The 12,686-nt window shown below is 41.2% G+C and overlaps 2 protein-coding genes across 5 annotated transcripts in view; one reads left to right on the top strand and one right to left on the bottom strand.

Moving 5' to 3' along the window:
* The first annotated feature begins 2,297 nt into the window (after positions 1-2,297).
* Positions 2,298-4,814, top strand: SLC25A4 (solute carrier family 25 member 4). The gene is made up of 4 exons (XM_063156088.1): positions 2,298-2,485; positions 2,731-3,217; positions 3,495-3,635; positions 3,978-4,814. Exons 1-4 carry the CDS (start codon positions 2,375-2,377, stop codon positions 4,133-4,135), a joined length of 897 nt encoding a protein of 298 aa, XP_063012158.1. The 5' UTR covers positions 2,298-2,374; the 3' UTR covers positions 4,136-4,814.
* Positions 4,815-6,949: 2,135 nt separating this feature from the next.
* The window catches only part of CFAP97 (cilia and flagella associated protein 97), a 28,818-nt gene continuing 23,081 nt past the window's right edge, over positions 6,950-12,686 (bottom strand). For all 4 annotated transcript variants that reach the window (XM_063156085.1, XM_063156086.1, XM_063156087.1 and 1 more), the window contains 2 exons: positions 9,547-9,697; positions 6,950-8,870 (listed from right to left, as the gene is read on the bottom strand). In XM_063156085.1, coding sequence (XP_063012155.1) covers positions 8,743-8,870; positions 9,547-9,697 — 279 coding nt within the window. In that variant the 3' untranslated portion in view covers positions 6,950-8,742. The remainder of the gene's footprint in view (positions 8,871-9,546; positions 9,698-12,686) is intronic.

The following is a 12,686-nucleotide window of genomic DNA, read 5'->3' as shown; positions in this document are numbered from 1 at the left end:
GGAAAGATCCAAATCAGGCATTTGGAGCAAAAATCAAACAAATTAAGAATAACTCTCAAAGTAGCCAACACATGTCCTGGGCCAGCCCTGCTTTTGTCAAAACTGTTTGGAAGCAAAGTCTCTCCTGGAAATAGATATGTGGGCTCAGAGAAGGGAGAGCAGAAGCAGAAAAAGCAGCAACTCACTAGTTATGCAGTCCTTTCTTTAAATACTGGCAGTTATGGGTAAACAATACTACTGCTACAGAAATATCAGATGAAACAATCTCTGTGGATGTGATGATGATATCTAACAATAACTTCAAAAACTAACTAGAATTCTGGTGATAAAGACTTTATTAAAATGTCATTTTAAAAGCCCCAACAATTTAAATAACCTAAAAAAATAATTACAACCCCCCACCAATCTAAATCAAAGATGGTGGGGAAGGGACTGGCAAACAATCCTTTCAGGCTAGACCCCCACTCCAGGCTCACTTCAGATCCCTCACTGCCTTTCCTCCCCAGCAGCATCCTACCACCACTCCCATGTCCCACTCACCATACCCCAGTCAGCAGGGCTGACACCTGAGGGCACACCCTGAGGAGACTTTGTCAGTCTGGGCAGGCAGGCAGCAGCTGTGGGCATCGCTGTCTCAGGGGTCTGTGTGCAACCAGCAGCAGGAGCCTTGAAATGTTAAAGGGGTGTTTGCTTTCCTGGGAAAAGAGGAGACACCAGACCTGGTGAGTGAAGTATGAGGGGGAAAAAAGGAAAGGTCAAAGGTAGCAGGCAGCCACATATATTAAATAAAACTCCCTTTCACTCAGCCTAATTCTAGGGATCCTCTATTCTTCCCCTGTGCACCTGCTTTTGGTCCTTGCTTGGGAGAACATCTCTTTTGGGGTTGGGGAGCTCTCTTCCCCTTTCTTAGAATCTGGGGAAAGGCTCCATTTTCTCAGGAGGCCAAGGCACAAAGGGTGCTTCTGGAAATCACAGCTGGCACCCACTTCTCACACTTGAGGCTCGTGAGAAGAGACAGCAGACCTAAGAGCACCAGAGGGCAAGAGAGACAGGGGATCAGATGTACCATCCCATTGACTCATGCTAACAAACACACTGGTGAGAAGAGATGCACTGCCCTGTAAAGAATGTCTTTTTGTGGAACAGCCAAGGTTTTAGCATCTACATTAAGATGAATTCTATCTTCATTACTGATACTATATTACAAAATCAAGAGACCCTTAGGAGTTCCTTGGTATAACATTTTTCTGTTTGATTAGCTCTGTAGGGCAAACTCCTCGGTATGCATCTATACCTTCCTGCATTGCCTTTTACATAACTATCCCACACGACTAAGTCACTCAACAATTAATCATAAGCTCCTGTTTTCTTATGGGGGTCAGCCAGAAAGAACAGATGAGAAACAGATAAGGATGAGAAACTAATAGGGGAGTCATTTTATCTTCATTTGAGACCCAAACATTTTTCTAAGAACCAGATGCTGCACAAAGGCAGAGCTTCACTACAGCCTTTACTCTTCTTTCACACTTGGTGCCAGTTAAGCAACTTCAGCCTGCCCGGGCCTGTGCTTCCCAGTCTCCTCCCTTCCCTCCGTGTGTCTCAGAAAAGGGGACTGCCCATGGGTCTTGCCGAGGGTCTGACCTCGCAGGGGTGAGAAGAGGGTGTAATGCACAAAGGCATGCTGTCTCCTCCTCGGGAAGGCCGAGGCCCGGAGCATGCCGGGCTATTTAAAGACCTCGCTGCCTGCGAGCTGCACACAGTGCGTACAGCACGAAGCGGCTCTCTGGCCTTGACTCGAGAGAGGCGCAGCCAGTCCTGCTCGCTGATGCCTGGGAACACAGCACCGCCTTCCAGGCCGGCAGTGCATCCCCGGGCAGCTTTGCTGTTGGGCACGAACCCATGGCGCCCCTCTTTGAGGGAATCCAGGCGCATGAGGGCAAGGCTTGAAGCACTCCCAGACCGCTCCGGGCAGGCTTTCAGCCCTCAGCGCTGCCTCTCGCCTGCACGGACCGGTTAACACGGCCTGAAGCGCTCCTGCCAGCTCCCCATCTCTCCTCCGGTGCCTCCCGGGAGCTATAAATACAGCGGGCACATGCTCTGACACCGCGTTCCCCAGCAGGCACCAGATAACTTTAATTTGCCCTTTAAACGTCCCGGGCCCCGCGTCCCTCGCGGCCGCCGCTCGGGGGAGCGTGGCGGGGCGGGCCCGGCGGGCCGCAGCCAATGGCCGCCGACGGGGGGGCGCCTCCTCCTATCGCGAGAGGCCGCGGCTATAAGCGGGGCGGCGCGGGCCGCGGGGACATTTGTCCGGCGGGGTGGGGAAGTGTCCGCTCGTTGCCTCTCTCCGGGCGGGGCTGTCGGACCGGCTCGCGGCATGGGTGACCAAGCGCTCAGCTTCGTCAAGGACTTTCTGGCCGGCGGGATCGCCGCCGCCGTCTCCAAGACGGCTGTCGCCCCCATCGAGAGAGTGAAGTTGCTGCTGCAGGTGAGGGGGCGACGGGGGGCGGCGGTGCCGCGCCACAGGTGGTGCCGGCTCGGCGGGCGCTGCCCGGCGTGACTAAATATGGGAAGGAGCTCGGCCGGCTCCGGTTACGCGGGAGCTGCCCGGGACATTCAGCACCGCCTGGCGGTGCCGGGGGCAGGGCCGGCCCCGTCCGTGCCCTTCAGCGTGCGGGGTCACCCTGCGGTGCCCGTCTCTCACCGTGCCGTCCTCCTCCTTCCTCCCCGCAGGTCCAGCATGCCAGCAAACAGATCACGGCCGATAAGCAGTACAAGGGCATCGTGGACTGCATAGTCCGCATCCCCAAGGAGCAGGGCATCGCCTCCTTCTGGAGAGGCAACTTGGCCAATGTCATCCGATACTTCCCCACCCAGGCCCTTAACTTCGCCTTCAAGGACAAGTACAAGCAGATCTTCCTGGGCGGAGTGGACAAGCACAAGCAGTTCTGGCGCTACTTCGCGGGAAACCTCGCGTCCGGGGGTGCCGCGGGAGCCACCTCCCTCTGCTTCGTCTACCCGCTGGATTTTGCCAGGACCCGGCTGGCGGCTGATGTGGGCAAAGGAGCCACTGAGAGGGAGTTCTCTGGCCTGGGCGACTGCATTGTCAAGATCTTTAAGTCTGATGGCCTGAAGGGCTTGTACCAAGGATTTAGCGTGTCTGTCCAGGGCATCATCATCTACAGAGCAGCCTATTTTGGGGTATACGATACGGCCAAGGGTAAGAAGTGCATGGAGGAGTGACTGCAAGGGAAGATCCTTTCAGTAAAGGCATTCTAGAGCACTTGGCAATACAAGGACAAGCAGGGCTTGGCTCAGCACCAGTTGAGTGCGGTGCTAGAAATGTGCACAGGTGTTTCTGGCATGCTTTCCTGCCTCCCTTTACTTGCTGCTCTGAAATGCCTTGGGTTTGGATCGACTCCGGGGTTGGTGGGTGATTATTTCTTCCACAGCCCTTTCCCTCTGTACTGATGCTGTTCATTTGTTCTTGATGACAGGTATGTTGCCTGATCCAAAGAATGTGCACATCATAGTGAGCTGGATGATTGCCCAGAGTGTTACTGCAGTGGCAGGGCTGGTTTCTTATCCTTTTGATACTGTGCGGCGTAGGATGATGATGCAGTCTGGCCGAAAGGGAGGTAAGAATAAATGCTCCTCTTGTTCTGGCTGCAGAAAGTTTCTCTTCATCAGGATAAGATAAGAGATACTGGGTATTTTTTTGCCTTAGAGAAAATTAATAACCTTCTCATTGGAGTCTTTAAAAAAACTATGGGGAACACATTGATGGTTATTTCTATCATGTTGATCTCAAGGACTGAGAAATTACTTGATTTCCTATGGAGAATTAATTTTTCTTTATTGATTACTAAAGTTTAAATCCTTGCTGTACTTTGCTTATTCCCTGTTGTTTTAGAGATACAACAGTTGAAACATACTTGCTGTCTAACTTCAAGCCTTGTAACCTTTGTTTGTTTCCACAGCTGATATTATGTATAAGGGCACAATTGATTGCTGGAGGAAGATAGCTAAAGACGAAGGATCCAAAGCGTTCTTCAAGGGTGCCTGGTCGAATGTGTTGCGAGGCATGGGCGGAGCTTTTGTATTAGTACTTTATGATGAAATCAAGAAGTATGTCTAAGACATAACATCATAATGCAGTAGTTCAATTGTTCTCGATCAACTTTTTTAAAAATACGAACTTGTGATGTAATGGACAACAAAATATTTCCTAGGGAAACAGAATAAAATTTGAGTAATGTATGTGGCAGAGATAAGGACACATTAATTTAAAAATTGTTCACAACATCACAGTTACATTTTCTATGAGAATTCCTCCACCATTTGTATCGGAACCTGTGTATATATTATACTTCAAATTGCAGGTAATAGATTTTGTCTAAAGACAAAATGTAAGTGATCTATACCGAATCTAAAATCTAATATTGTGAATTCTTAATAGATTGTCATAAATATTTATTATACTAATCAATGTCTCTAGCTACCCAACACTGTGATGACATGACTTAAAATCATGTTTTCTTCTAAAGCTCTATTTTTAATATATTATTAAGTGAAAAGTAGGTCTGAAATCATAAACTATATTAAAGCACTAGGCTGAGTTCTTAACTGTAGCCTCTTCCCTGACAAACTATACAGTAATATGCTTGAAACCGTAATCTGATTTTTCAGACATACTTTGTAAAACATGGAAATACAGTGTTCCAGAAATACCCTGTATTGTCACAAAGGAAAAAGTTGTCTGCTCTGATGTTCAATTGAACTAAAACTGAAATGAAATAAATTAATATATTAATGAATTTTTTCCTGTTGTTTTCAGTACACTGAACACATTACAAGCATGCTCTCCAAGGTGATGTGCTAATCAGAACACTGTTAGTGGCTCTATCTTGAAAGTTGTTTCAACAGAACTTTAGGTAGGTGAAGTTATTGAGGTTATTGATCATTCTACAATTGCAAAATCAAGTGGATTCAGTTTAAGTGTCCAGAGATCTTAGAGATAAGCTTCCACCTAGTTTTAGCTGCTTGTATAATTTGTTTATATTACCTTTCACTTTAAAGCATCTCATTGAATAGTGAAGTCATTACTGCTTAATTTACTTGAAAAATTACTTTAGGATTGAATACTCGAGAGTTATTTTAATAACTACACATTGAACCATTATGAACACCTTGCACTATTAATTACCAGTGAGATCAGAACATGCTTAATACACTTTTTAAACTTAGATGCTGCAGGGTTGTGAATGCATGGAAGAAGGAGCTGTCTGATTGGGCAGAGGAGGGGAAGTGAGGTGTGGCCATTGCAGTTGTTCAGTTAGACTACATATAGACAAGCATTTGCTATGTATCCACCTAGGACAAAAACCACAGAATCAGAGCATAGTTTGTGTTGGAAGAGACCTTAGAGTCCCTCTAGATCCAACACGCTTGCCGTGGGCAGGGACACTGTCTGCTACACTCAGTTCCTGGCCTTGGACACTTCCATCATTTGGGTGTCCACAATTTCTCTGGGCAACAGGGTAAGACTAAGCAAATAATAATCAAATAAACTTTTATTGCACTTCATCTTTTTGTCCTTCATATATATGGCTTACAGTCATCCTTTTCCCATCTTTGAAACATTTTTCAGATGCAGGTAAGTCCTAGCTCACTGTCACTTGGCATGAGAGGCTCTGGTTGTCTGCCATAGATTCAGAGCAGCAGCTCTGTTCTCCCTGAAGACAGGCACCAGTCTGGAAGCAATATCCACTTGAAAAAAGGAAGCATTTGGGAAATACTGGCCCAAAAAATGGCAGACGGTTTTTAAATTAACCAAATACGGAATTTTTTTGTTTTTTGTCCCAGGACAAAACCTGGCCTGATAGTTTCATCTTTCTTTTTCATGGTTGCTCTCTTTAAATACTTGCTTTTATAGATATCTGGTCTCTTTTCTTTCCTATGCTTAATAAGCAGGGTTGCAATCTATCAAACCATAAGTTTATGAAGAAGATATTTCTGCTGGTTTTCAAAGCATATTAGTTTTCCTTAAAAGCTCTGCCAGTTTCTGTTCCCTGGCTTCTTTTTCCTCTGCATTTTCCTCATGGCTCCTTACAAGAAGCTTGCTAACACAATCCAGCTATCCAGTTCTCATTTAGCTCATTGATAAGGCTGCAAGTGGCATTTGGATGTGCTAGGGAAGATCTCAGTTGGCTAGAAAGAGACACTGTACTAAGCAAATGTACAAACACTTGGAGGAAATGTATATCTGAAGAAGATAATTAGGAGGAAGCAAAGAAACTTCAAATAAGTAAATTAAAGAAGTTACATTCCAGAGAAAAAGGCAAAATAAAATAGAGAGGCTAAGGACTATTTAAAAAGAGAGTAAGGAGTATCAATGCAGGAAAATGCCACTGGCTAAAAAGAAAGTACATGAACTAAAGCACATGGGAAACACAGGTAAATGGCTCATTTCTGCTTAAAAGCCAATGCTCAGTGTGGGAGATTGCAGGCAGTATTCTCCATAAAGATACCTGTGGTCAGAATTCAGAACTGTCAAGGAATAATCATTCTTCTGAAAGCAGCTCTGCCCTGAGTCAGTGGCACTCAGCACAACAGTTGCTGAAATTGTAACCTAAAATGCAGCCATCAGCTCTGAGAGGTTGGAAATTAGAAAACTGCAGATAGTCTGCAATTTCTACTTGAACTCCCATTGTCACAGTAAATTGATAATACTTCTTATGTACCTTTGCAAGAGCTGCTCACGGGCAAACTAAAGCCAGTGACAAAACCATTATTCCCCTACATCTAACACTTGAACAATGGAAAACCTGCATTTTTCTATGTTTTTCCTACTTACCAAGAAAGGTTTTCCTACTTACCAAGAAGGCTATTCAGCCTTCTTTGCACCTTAATACCAATTATAAACATCAACAAGAAGCCACTGCAATGGCAATTCATGTTAAATATTTTATTTCTTATGATTTACAAATGACATACAAAATTGACACTTTCATACCAAAGTTAAATAAGATGAAGCAATTAAAAGTAATCCATTGTGTGAGTTTCTTCACAGAAAGAAATTATAATATGAACATTCAGAAGTATTTAAACTGTTTCTCTGATATTCACATTGAAGGACAAAAATCTTTAAATATAGAATAATTTTCATTAGCACAATAATAGAAATAAATACAGCAGCACTATACAAAGAAATTGTTAACAGTTCTTAACCATGAATAGTAATTGCAATACAAATCTGTTTGCCACAATGCTGCTTAAAGTTAAAAGTTCCAAGTATTGTCAAACAGCTAAATTTGATCTGCAGGTCACCAAGTGAAGAAGCTCTGCCAAACTATCACAAGGACCGAGTAAAAAGTGTGTTACAATGCAGAATACCTGAAAGCCTAAGCCCTCATGCAAGCACTAACAAAGAATAATGCACTTTTCATGTCAAAGACCCAGCATTTCCAAATACAGCTTTTTTTCCTTATCCATAATACAGCAATTTCCTTCCTGGGAAGAAGCTGGGGAAGCAAGCAAAGTTTCAGCAATATCCACAGATAGTGGCATCACAATTTGTACTCTTTATAAGGCTACAGTCGTACAAAACAAGCTCACTGAAAGTCTGCCTTTATGCGTAGAAATAAACCACACCACCTACTAATGTGATTACCACTACCATTACATTTTACTCCTCTCGTAAATGGATGTTGCTATTGGAGCTTATCTGACATTACTACAAATATTAGATAAGAACATGACATTTAAAACAGGTCAAGAAAAGTAACAACACTTTGTTTTCTATTGTCTTTTTTTCCTTAAATCCTGGTTAGAAGTCACTCAAAATCAATGTTCAAGATGTTTCCTGCAGCTCAAGTTTACATCTCTGCACTGAGAAGAGCACACATCTGCAAAGCAGGGCTGTGAACTATTTCCCTTACTTAACTTACTTAAGTATTCTCTAGTTTGAGAAGGAACCAGAACTTACTTGTTTACACTAAATCTGAAACTGCTTTTTACTTCAATCCTTACTGTTGTTCAGATAACATCAGATGTTTCTTTCCTACATAAAGATCCCAGTACATCTTCCAAAGTCCAGTACAAAATCCTTCCAAAATCCTTTTGATCTGGAACAGACGCAGCCTTGCATACCAAACACTCCAGGTGCTGAACATTTAACAGTGGCAAAACATTGTCTTCTGCACCTCAGTATTCTAGCTCATTATGGAGGAATACCTAATCTGCTTTTCACCTCTTCACACTGCTGTTAAAGATTCTTTCATTCACAAGAACATGACCCACAAAATTCAGAAGGCTGTTACATAAAGCCAGGATGTAAACCAAGGACAATCCAGGAATTAAGCAAATGCTTAGAATTGTAATGCATTATTTTAAAGTATAATTAATATTTTAAAAATTTTATTTACATTTTGCACTTCTAGTGCAGCAATTCTGTCCTTCCATGTTATGGATACAAATTCCACTTAGGAGCTGAGTCTAACAGTTATATTTCTATTTAATGTGTCCATTTAAACACCTCCTTCTCTTTCATAACTTCTTCCTGTCATGGAAAACACTGACAGAAGCATTTTATACAATTTTAAGACCATTTTATAAACAATTACTTGGAATGCAATGCATTTTAATCACTGAACAATGCAGAAAATATTTTTGCACATAGATTTTACAAAAGCACTAAAAATAGAAGTTTGAGTATCATCTCAGTATAGAAGGCAAAGAACACACTTATAACCAGGCAGCACAAACATTAGTAGACTTAGGTCTCTGTAATGCCCCACTGGCTGAATCAGATGTGGGTTTTTCGTTCCTCTGGCTCAGTGCACTTTGTAGAGTGGATGATCTTGAAGTTCCTCCTGTTAACACACAAACACACACAGGGAGAATGCTTATGCTCAACACAACAGAAAACTTCATGCTATGTTAGTACTCCAACACTCATTACCCTAGCTCTCAGAATAAACCAAATCAAATCACAGTACATTGAATACAACTGCAAAAGAGTTGATGATGAGTTGTTCACACATGATCAGGAAAAAAAATCAAGCCTTTGGTTCTTAAATCTGAAGCACATGGTTCTACTGAGATGCGTTGTCTACTTCCCATCTTACACACTGAGTTTCTGAGAAAAACAAGGCTACTATCAGCAGATCTAAATTTTCTGAATGAGAATTTGAACATTCATTGATGTTATTTTGGGGTTTTTGTTTGGGTTTCTTTTTCCCTCCTTCTTCTTTAGATAAAGGGTACTGGCAAAATGAGAAATACTTTACTACTAGGATTTCTTTCTTCTTGGAAAAGAGTATTGACAAGACCATTTATTAGAAATTTAGGATGGCAACAAAGCAATGCATATAGTAATCGCTTTTGGTGACTAGAAAAATAATTTTGATGACTTCCATTTGATAAACAATCAATCTAAAGAAGACAAAGAACATATTTGCTATTCTTAACAAGTAAGTGCTTCACAATTCTGAATTATAAAAAGATATTGCAAAGAAATGCAATAATCTGCAACTTCAAAGTACTTACTTGGAGGACTAAGCTGGCCAAAAGGAGATCTAGCCCTTCTTAGAGAAGGTGAAGAAGCCAGGTAGCTCATCTGGCGGTGATAGTCCCTCAGCTGTTCAGAGCGCTTCATACCAGCTGTTGGTTTCACTGCTTCCAGTCTTTTCAGGAAAGCCTTCATATTGAAGAAAAATGTCATCAAGAAAGAGAAAAAAATGAACAAGGTGCTGTAAAACAGTCACAAATTGACTTCTTCTTTGAGCTGCAGAACGCCCCAAAATTTTTAGCAGTACACAACAGGATCTCCTCCACTGGTGACCAGCATAGACTACTCTGCTATTCAGTTCTTTTCTCAGTGCTATGACACACATTGTTACTATCCCTTGCACACCATCAATCCTACTCTGAGTACATCTTTAGTACCTCACAGTTCTCTGTGCTCCATGGTGATATGAAGCAATACATTTATTTGGTGACTATCACCAAAGGTAGTGAAGAAATGGGCTCCACTATTCTAATCCTGCCTTTGGTTACTCCTCCCATTTAAATTTCTAGAAGAATGAGAAGTTTGGGGTTTTTTTAAATCTTTGCTTTGCAAACAGACCATTTTATATTGTTCTATAGGAAGCCCAGACAGGATTACTGACCTCAGTTCTGTGAAACTAATTTCAAAAGCAAAGCACAAACATCTACAGGACTTCATTTTATCCATAATCTAATTTTAAGAGATTCTATTTGAAATATTTGATACAGACATCATTTCCTCTTGTTGAAATTAGCCCTAGAAATCATGTGGCAAGTGATGCATTGGAGTAACTACTTACACAGTATTTTAAAGACACATTCCTATTCTGCATAATTATTTCTACTTGAAACAGAACTTATGGTTTAAGACATTTCAATAATCTAAAAAAAGGACCTGATAAGAGGACAAATTGGGAAATACCCAGCTACATGCAACTTCCAATTAACAATTTCACATTTTTAATATATTGCACTTTTAGCAGTTGCCTCACATAGATCTATTTATTTTCTCTTTTAACTAATTTAAATTCATTTGATGGCTAGCAAACATGAGGCAATGACACAACTTTTGCTGGTTGTGACATGCATCCTATCAACAAGAGAATGCAAACTGTGCTTACACAAAGTCTCCAAAGTACTGAAGATAACCCTCTTCATAAGATGCATTGTCTAGATATATACTTGTATGGTCAAGAAACCATCACCATTAAACTGCACACTTAGTCATGTACTGATTTTTTTTCTTTTTAGTAAGAAATAAATTTACAAGAAGTGACTTAGGAAATAGTATAGTATTCAGGATGCCAGTTGTCATTGTCTAACTATAATAGGAATCTACAAACTCTTGGTAGTTTATGCATGGGCACTGGAAACCTGCAGAGTGCACAAGAGAGAAAGGACAAGTGACTTTGGCTCAGATGTAACATGTCACAAGTGCTTGCATCAAGTGCCAGCCAGTTCATGGTAAGCAGGAATACCTAAGTAAGCAAAAGTCAAAGGAAGGACTTCAGCTAGAAATAGCTCTTCACTAAAGCCAGTTACAGAACATGAAATGGTAGACTTGCCTCTAAAAGTTATAGCCAACATTTTTCTCACAACTTCATCCACATCTCCTCATACAACTACAAATGTTTAGACTTGCAGAGATCACTTATTTTACCTTCAGTATTAAAAATGGAAGCTCTCAATACATTCAGTTCCATCACAAATAGATCAGGTAAACTGTAGAAGTGACTTTCCTGTGAGAGCTGAGCATGTTTCAAGTCTGCACTCAATTGTAACAGACTCATAGAATTTGCATACCTTAACACTGCAGTAATTTCAAGCTTGATTCTGAATACACTAGCTTTTATATATATATATATATATATATATATATATATGCCTGCTTAATTCTAATTTAAATAAAATTGTCTGCTTTTGCTTTTATGCCTGTATTTTGAAAAGTATTGAGTTGCCATTAATGAAGGGGAAAAAAAAAAAACAAGCCACAGAAAAAGCAGCTACAGATTCTGTGGTGCAGCAGTGTCTGAAGGAAAGCCTTTCTAGAGAATGAGAAAAGAGCTCCTGTGGCTCCCTGCTTTCTGCTGTGGATTGTACCAAGGGCAGGTTAACATCCATGCTATTTTCAGTTGTGGATTTTGCCATTTGGAAAACAGCCTGCTGCAGGCAGAAATGAACGCATCGGCACAGTGAAACGGCAGCCCTGACCTACTGAATCTGTAACCCAGAACTAGTCTGATTCTTATGGTTTTACTACCAACCCTACAAGCTTGAGGTCCTTATCTGAGGACTACCTTGAGCAAATGTTGTTTTTCAGCCATATGTACAACTCTACTAATTTTTTTTGTTGTCCTTTTGAGAAACAAACTGAAGAAAGCTGATGCTTTCCTTGTTCTCCTAAAGTACCAAATCTCTGGAGCCTTAATCCTGCATCACTGAAGTAAATAGAAATTTCATCATTGATCTCAACAATCAAAGAATCAGATTACAGAACATAACTCAGGTGTTTAGAACCAAATATATGTTCTCAATTAAATTTTAAGGAATTAAAAAACAAAGAGGAACAGACACTAACAGCAGGAATGTTATTAGTTGCTCTAAATTACACTGTAGGTGCTCAGAGCTCTTGATTCAAGCTCAAAACAGATATAGTATCATTGTATGATTGTATCACTGATGACCTCTCATCTTGTCAAAAGACTTCCCTGGCTTATATTTCCCCCATCTTCTTTTACTTTAATACTGACTTTACAGTAAAAGTAGAATATTAAAAACAGTCAAGTCACAGAAGGTGTTCCTGGCATGACTACCTTCTAGGAACAGGATAATCCTTTATAAATCTAGGCATCTGGACATAGATTAGCATCTATAAAGATACTAAAATACATATTGTCAATGATGGAAATGTCAGAAATGCCAACAATTTGAGAACAAAGAAACCCAACATAACCAAAAAACTGCTGCTATATAGTGAGCCAAAAGAAAATCTGCTAATTCAATTTTGGACACATTAGGAGAGCACTGAAGGTAATTCTAAAGCTCTGTCAGAAAAAGAAAAAAACCCCAAGCATAAGTAGCACAGACTCTTCTGCAGCTATTTTGAAAAAGGAAGGAAAAAACCCACTGAAAATGTAACA

This window comes from Melospiza melodia, chromosome 5, assembly GCF_035770615.1.
Source record: "Melospiza melodia melodia isolate bMelMel2 chromosome 5, bMelMel2.pri, whole genome shotgun sequence".
NCBI classification, from domain to species: domain Eukaryota; kingdom Metazoa; phylum Chordata; class Aves; order Passeriformes; family Passerellidae; genus Melospiza; species Melospiza melodia.
Note: the sequence above shows the minus strand (reverse complement) of the source record. Positions and strands in the feature narration are given on the sequence as shown.

Bases quoted from the DNA above. Each gene is read 5' to 3' on its own strand.
- SLC25A4 (XM_063156088.1), top strand. From the start codon at position 2,375: ATGGGTGACCAAGCGCTCAGCTTCGTCAAGGACTTTCTGGCCGGCGGG. The intron at 2,486-2,730 runs GTGAGGGGGCGA...TCCTCCCCGCAG, and splicing joins GAGTGAAGTTGCTGCTGCAG to GTCCAGCATGCCAGCAAACA. The intron at 3,218-3,494 runs GTAAGAAGTGCA...TCTTGATGACAG, and splicing joins GGTATACGATACGGCCAAGG to GTATGTTGCCTGATCCAAAG.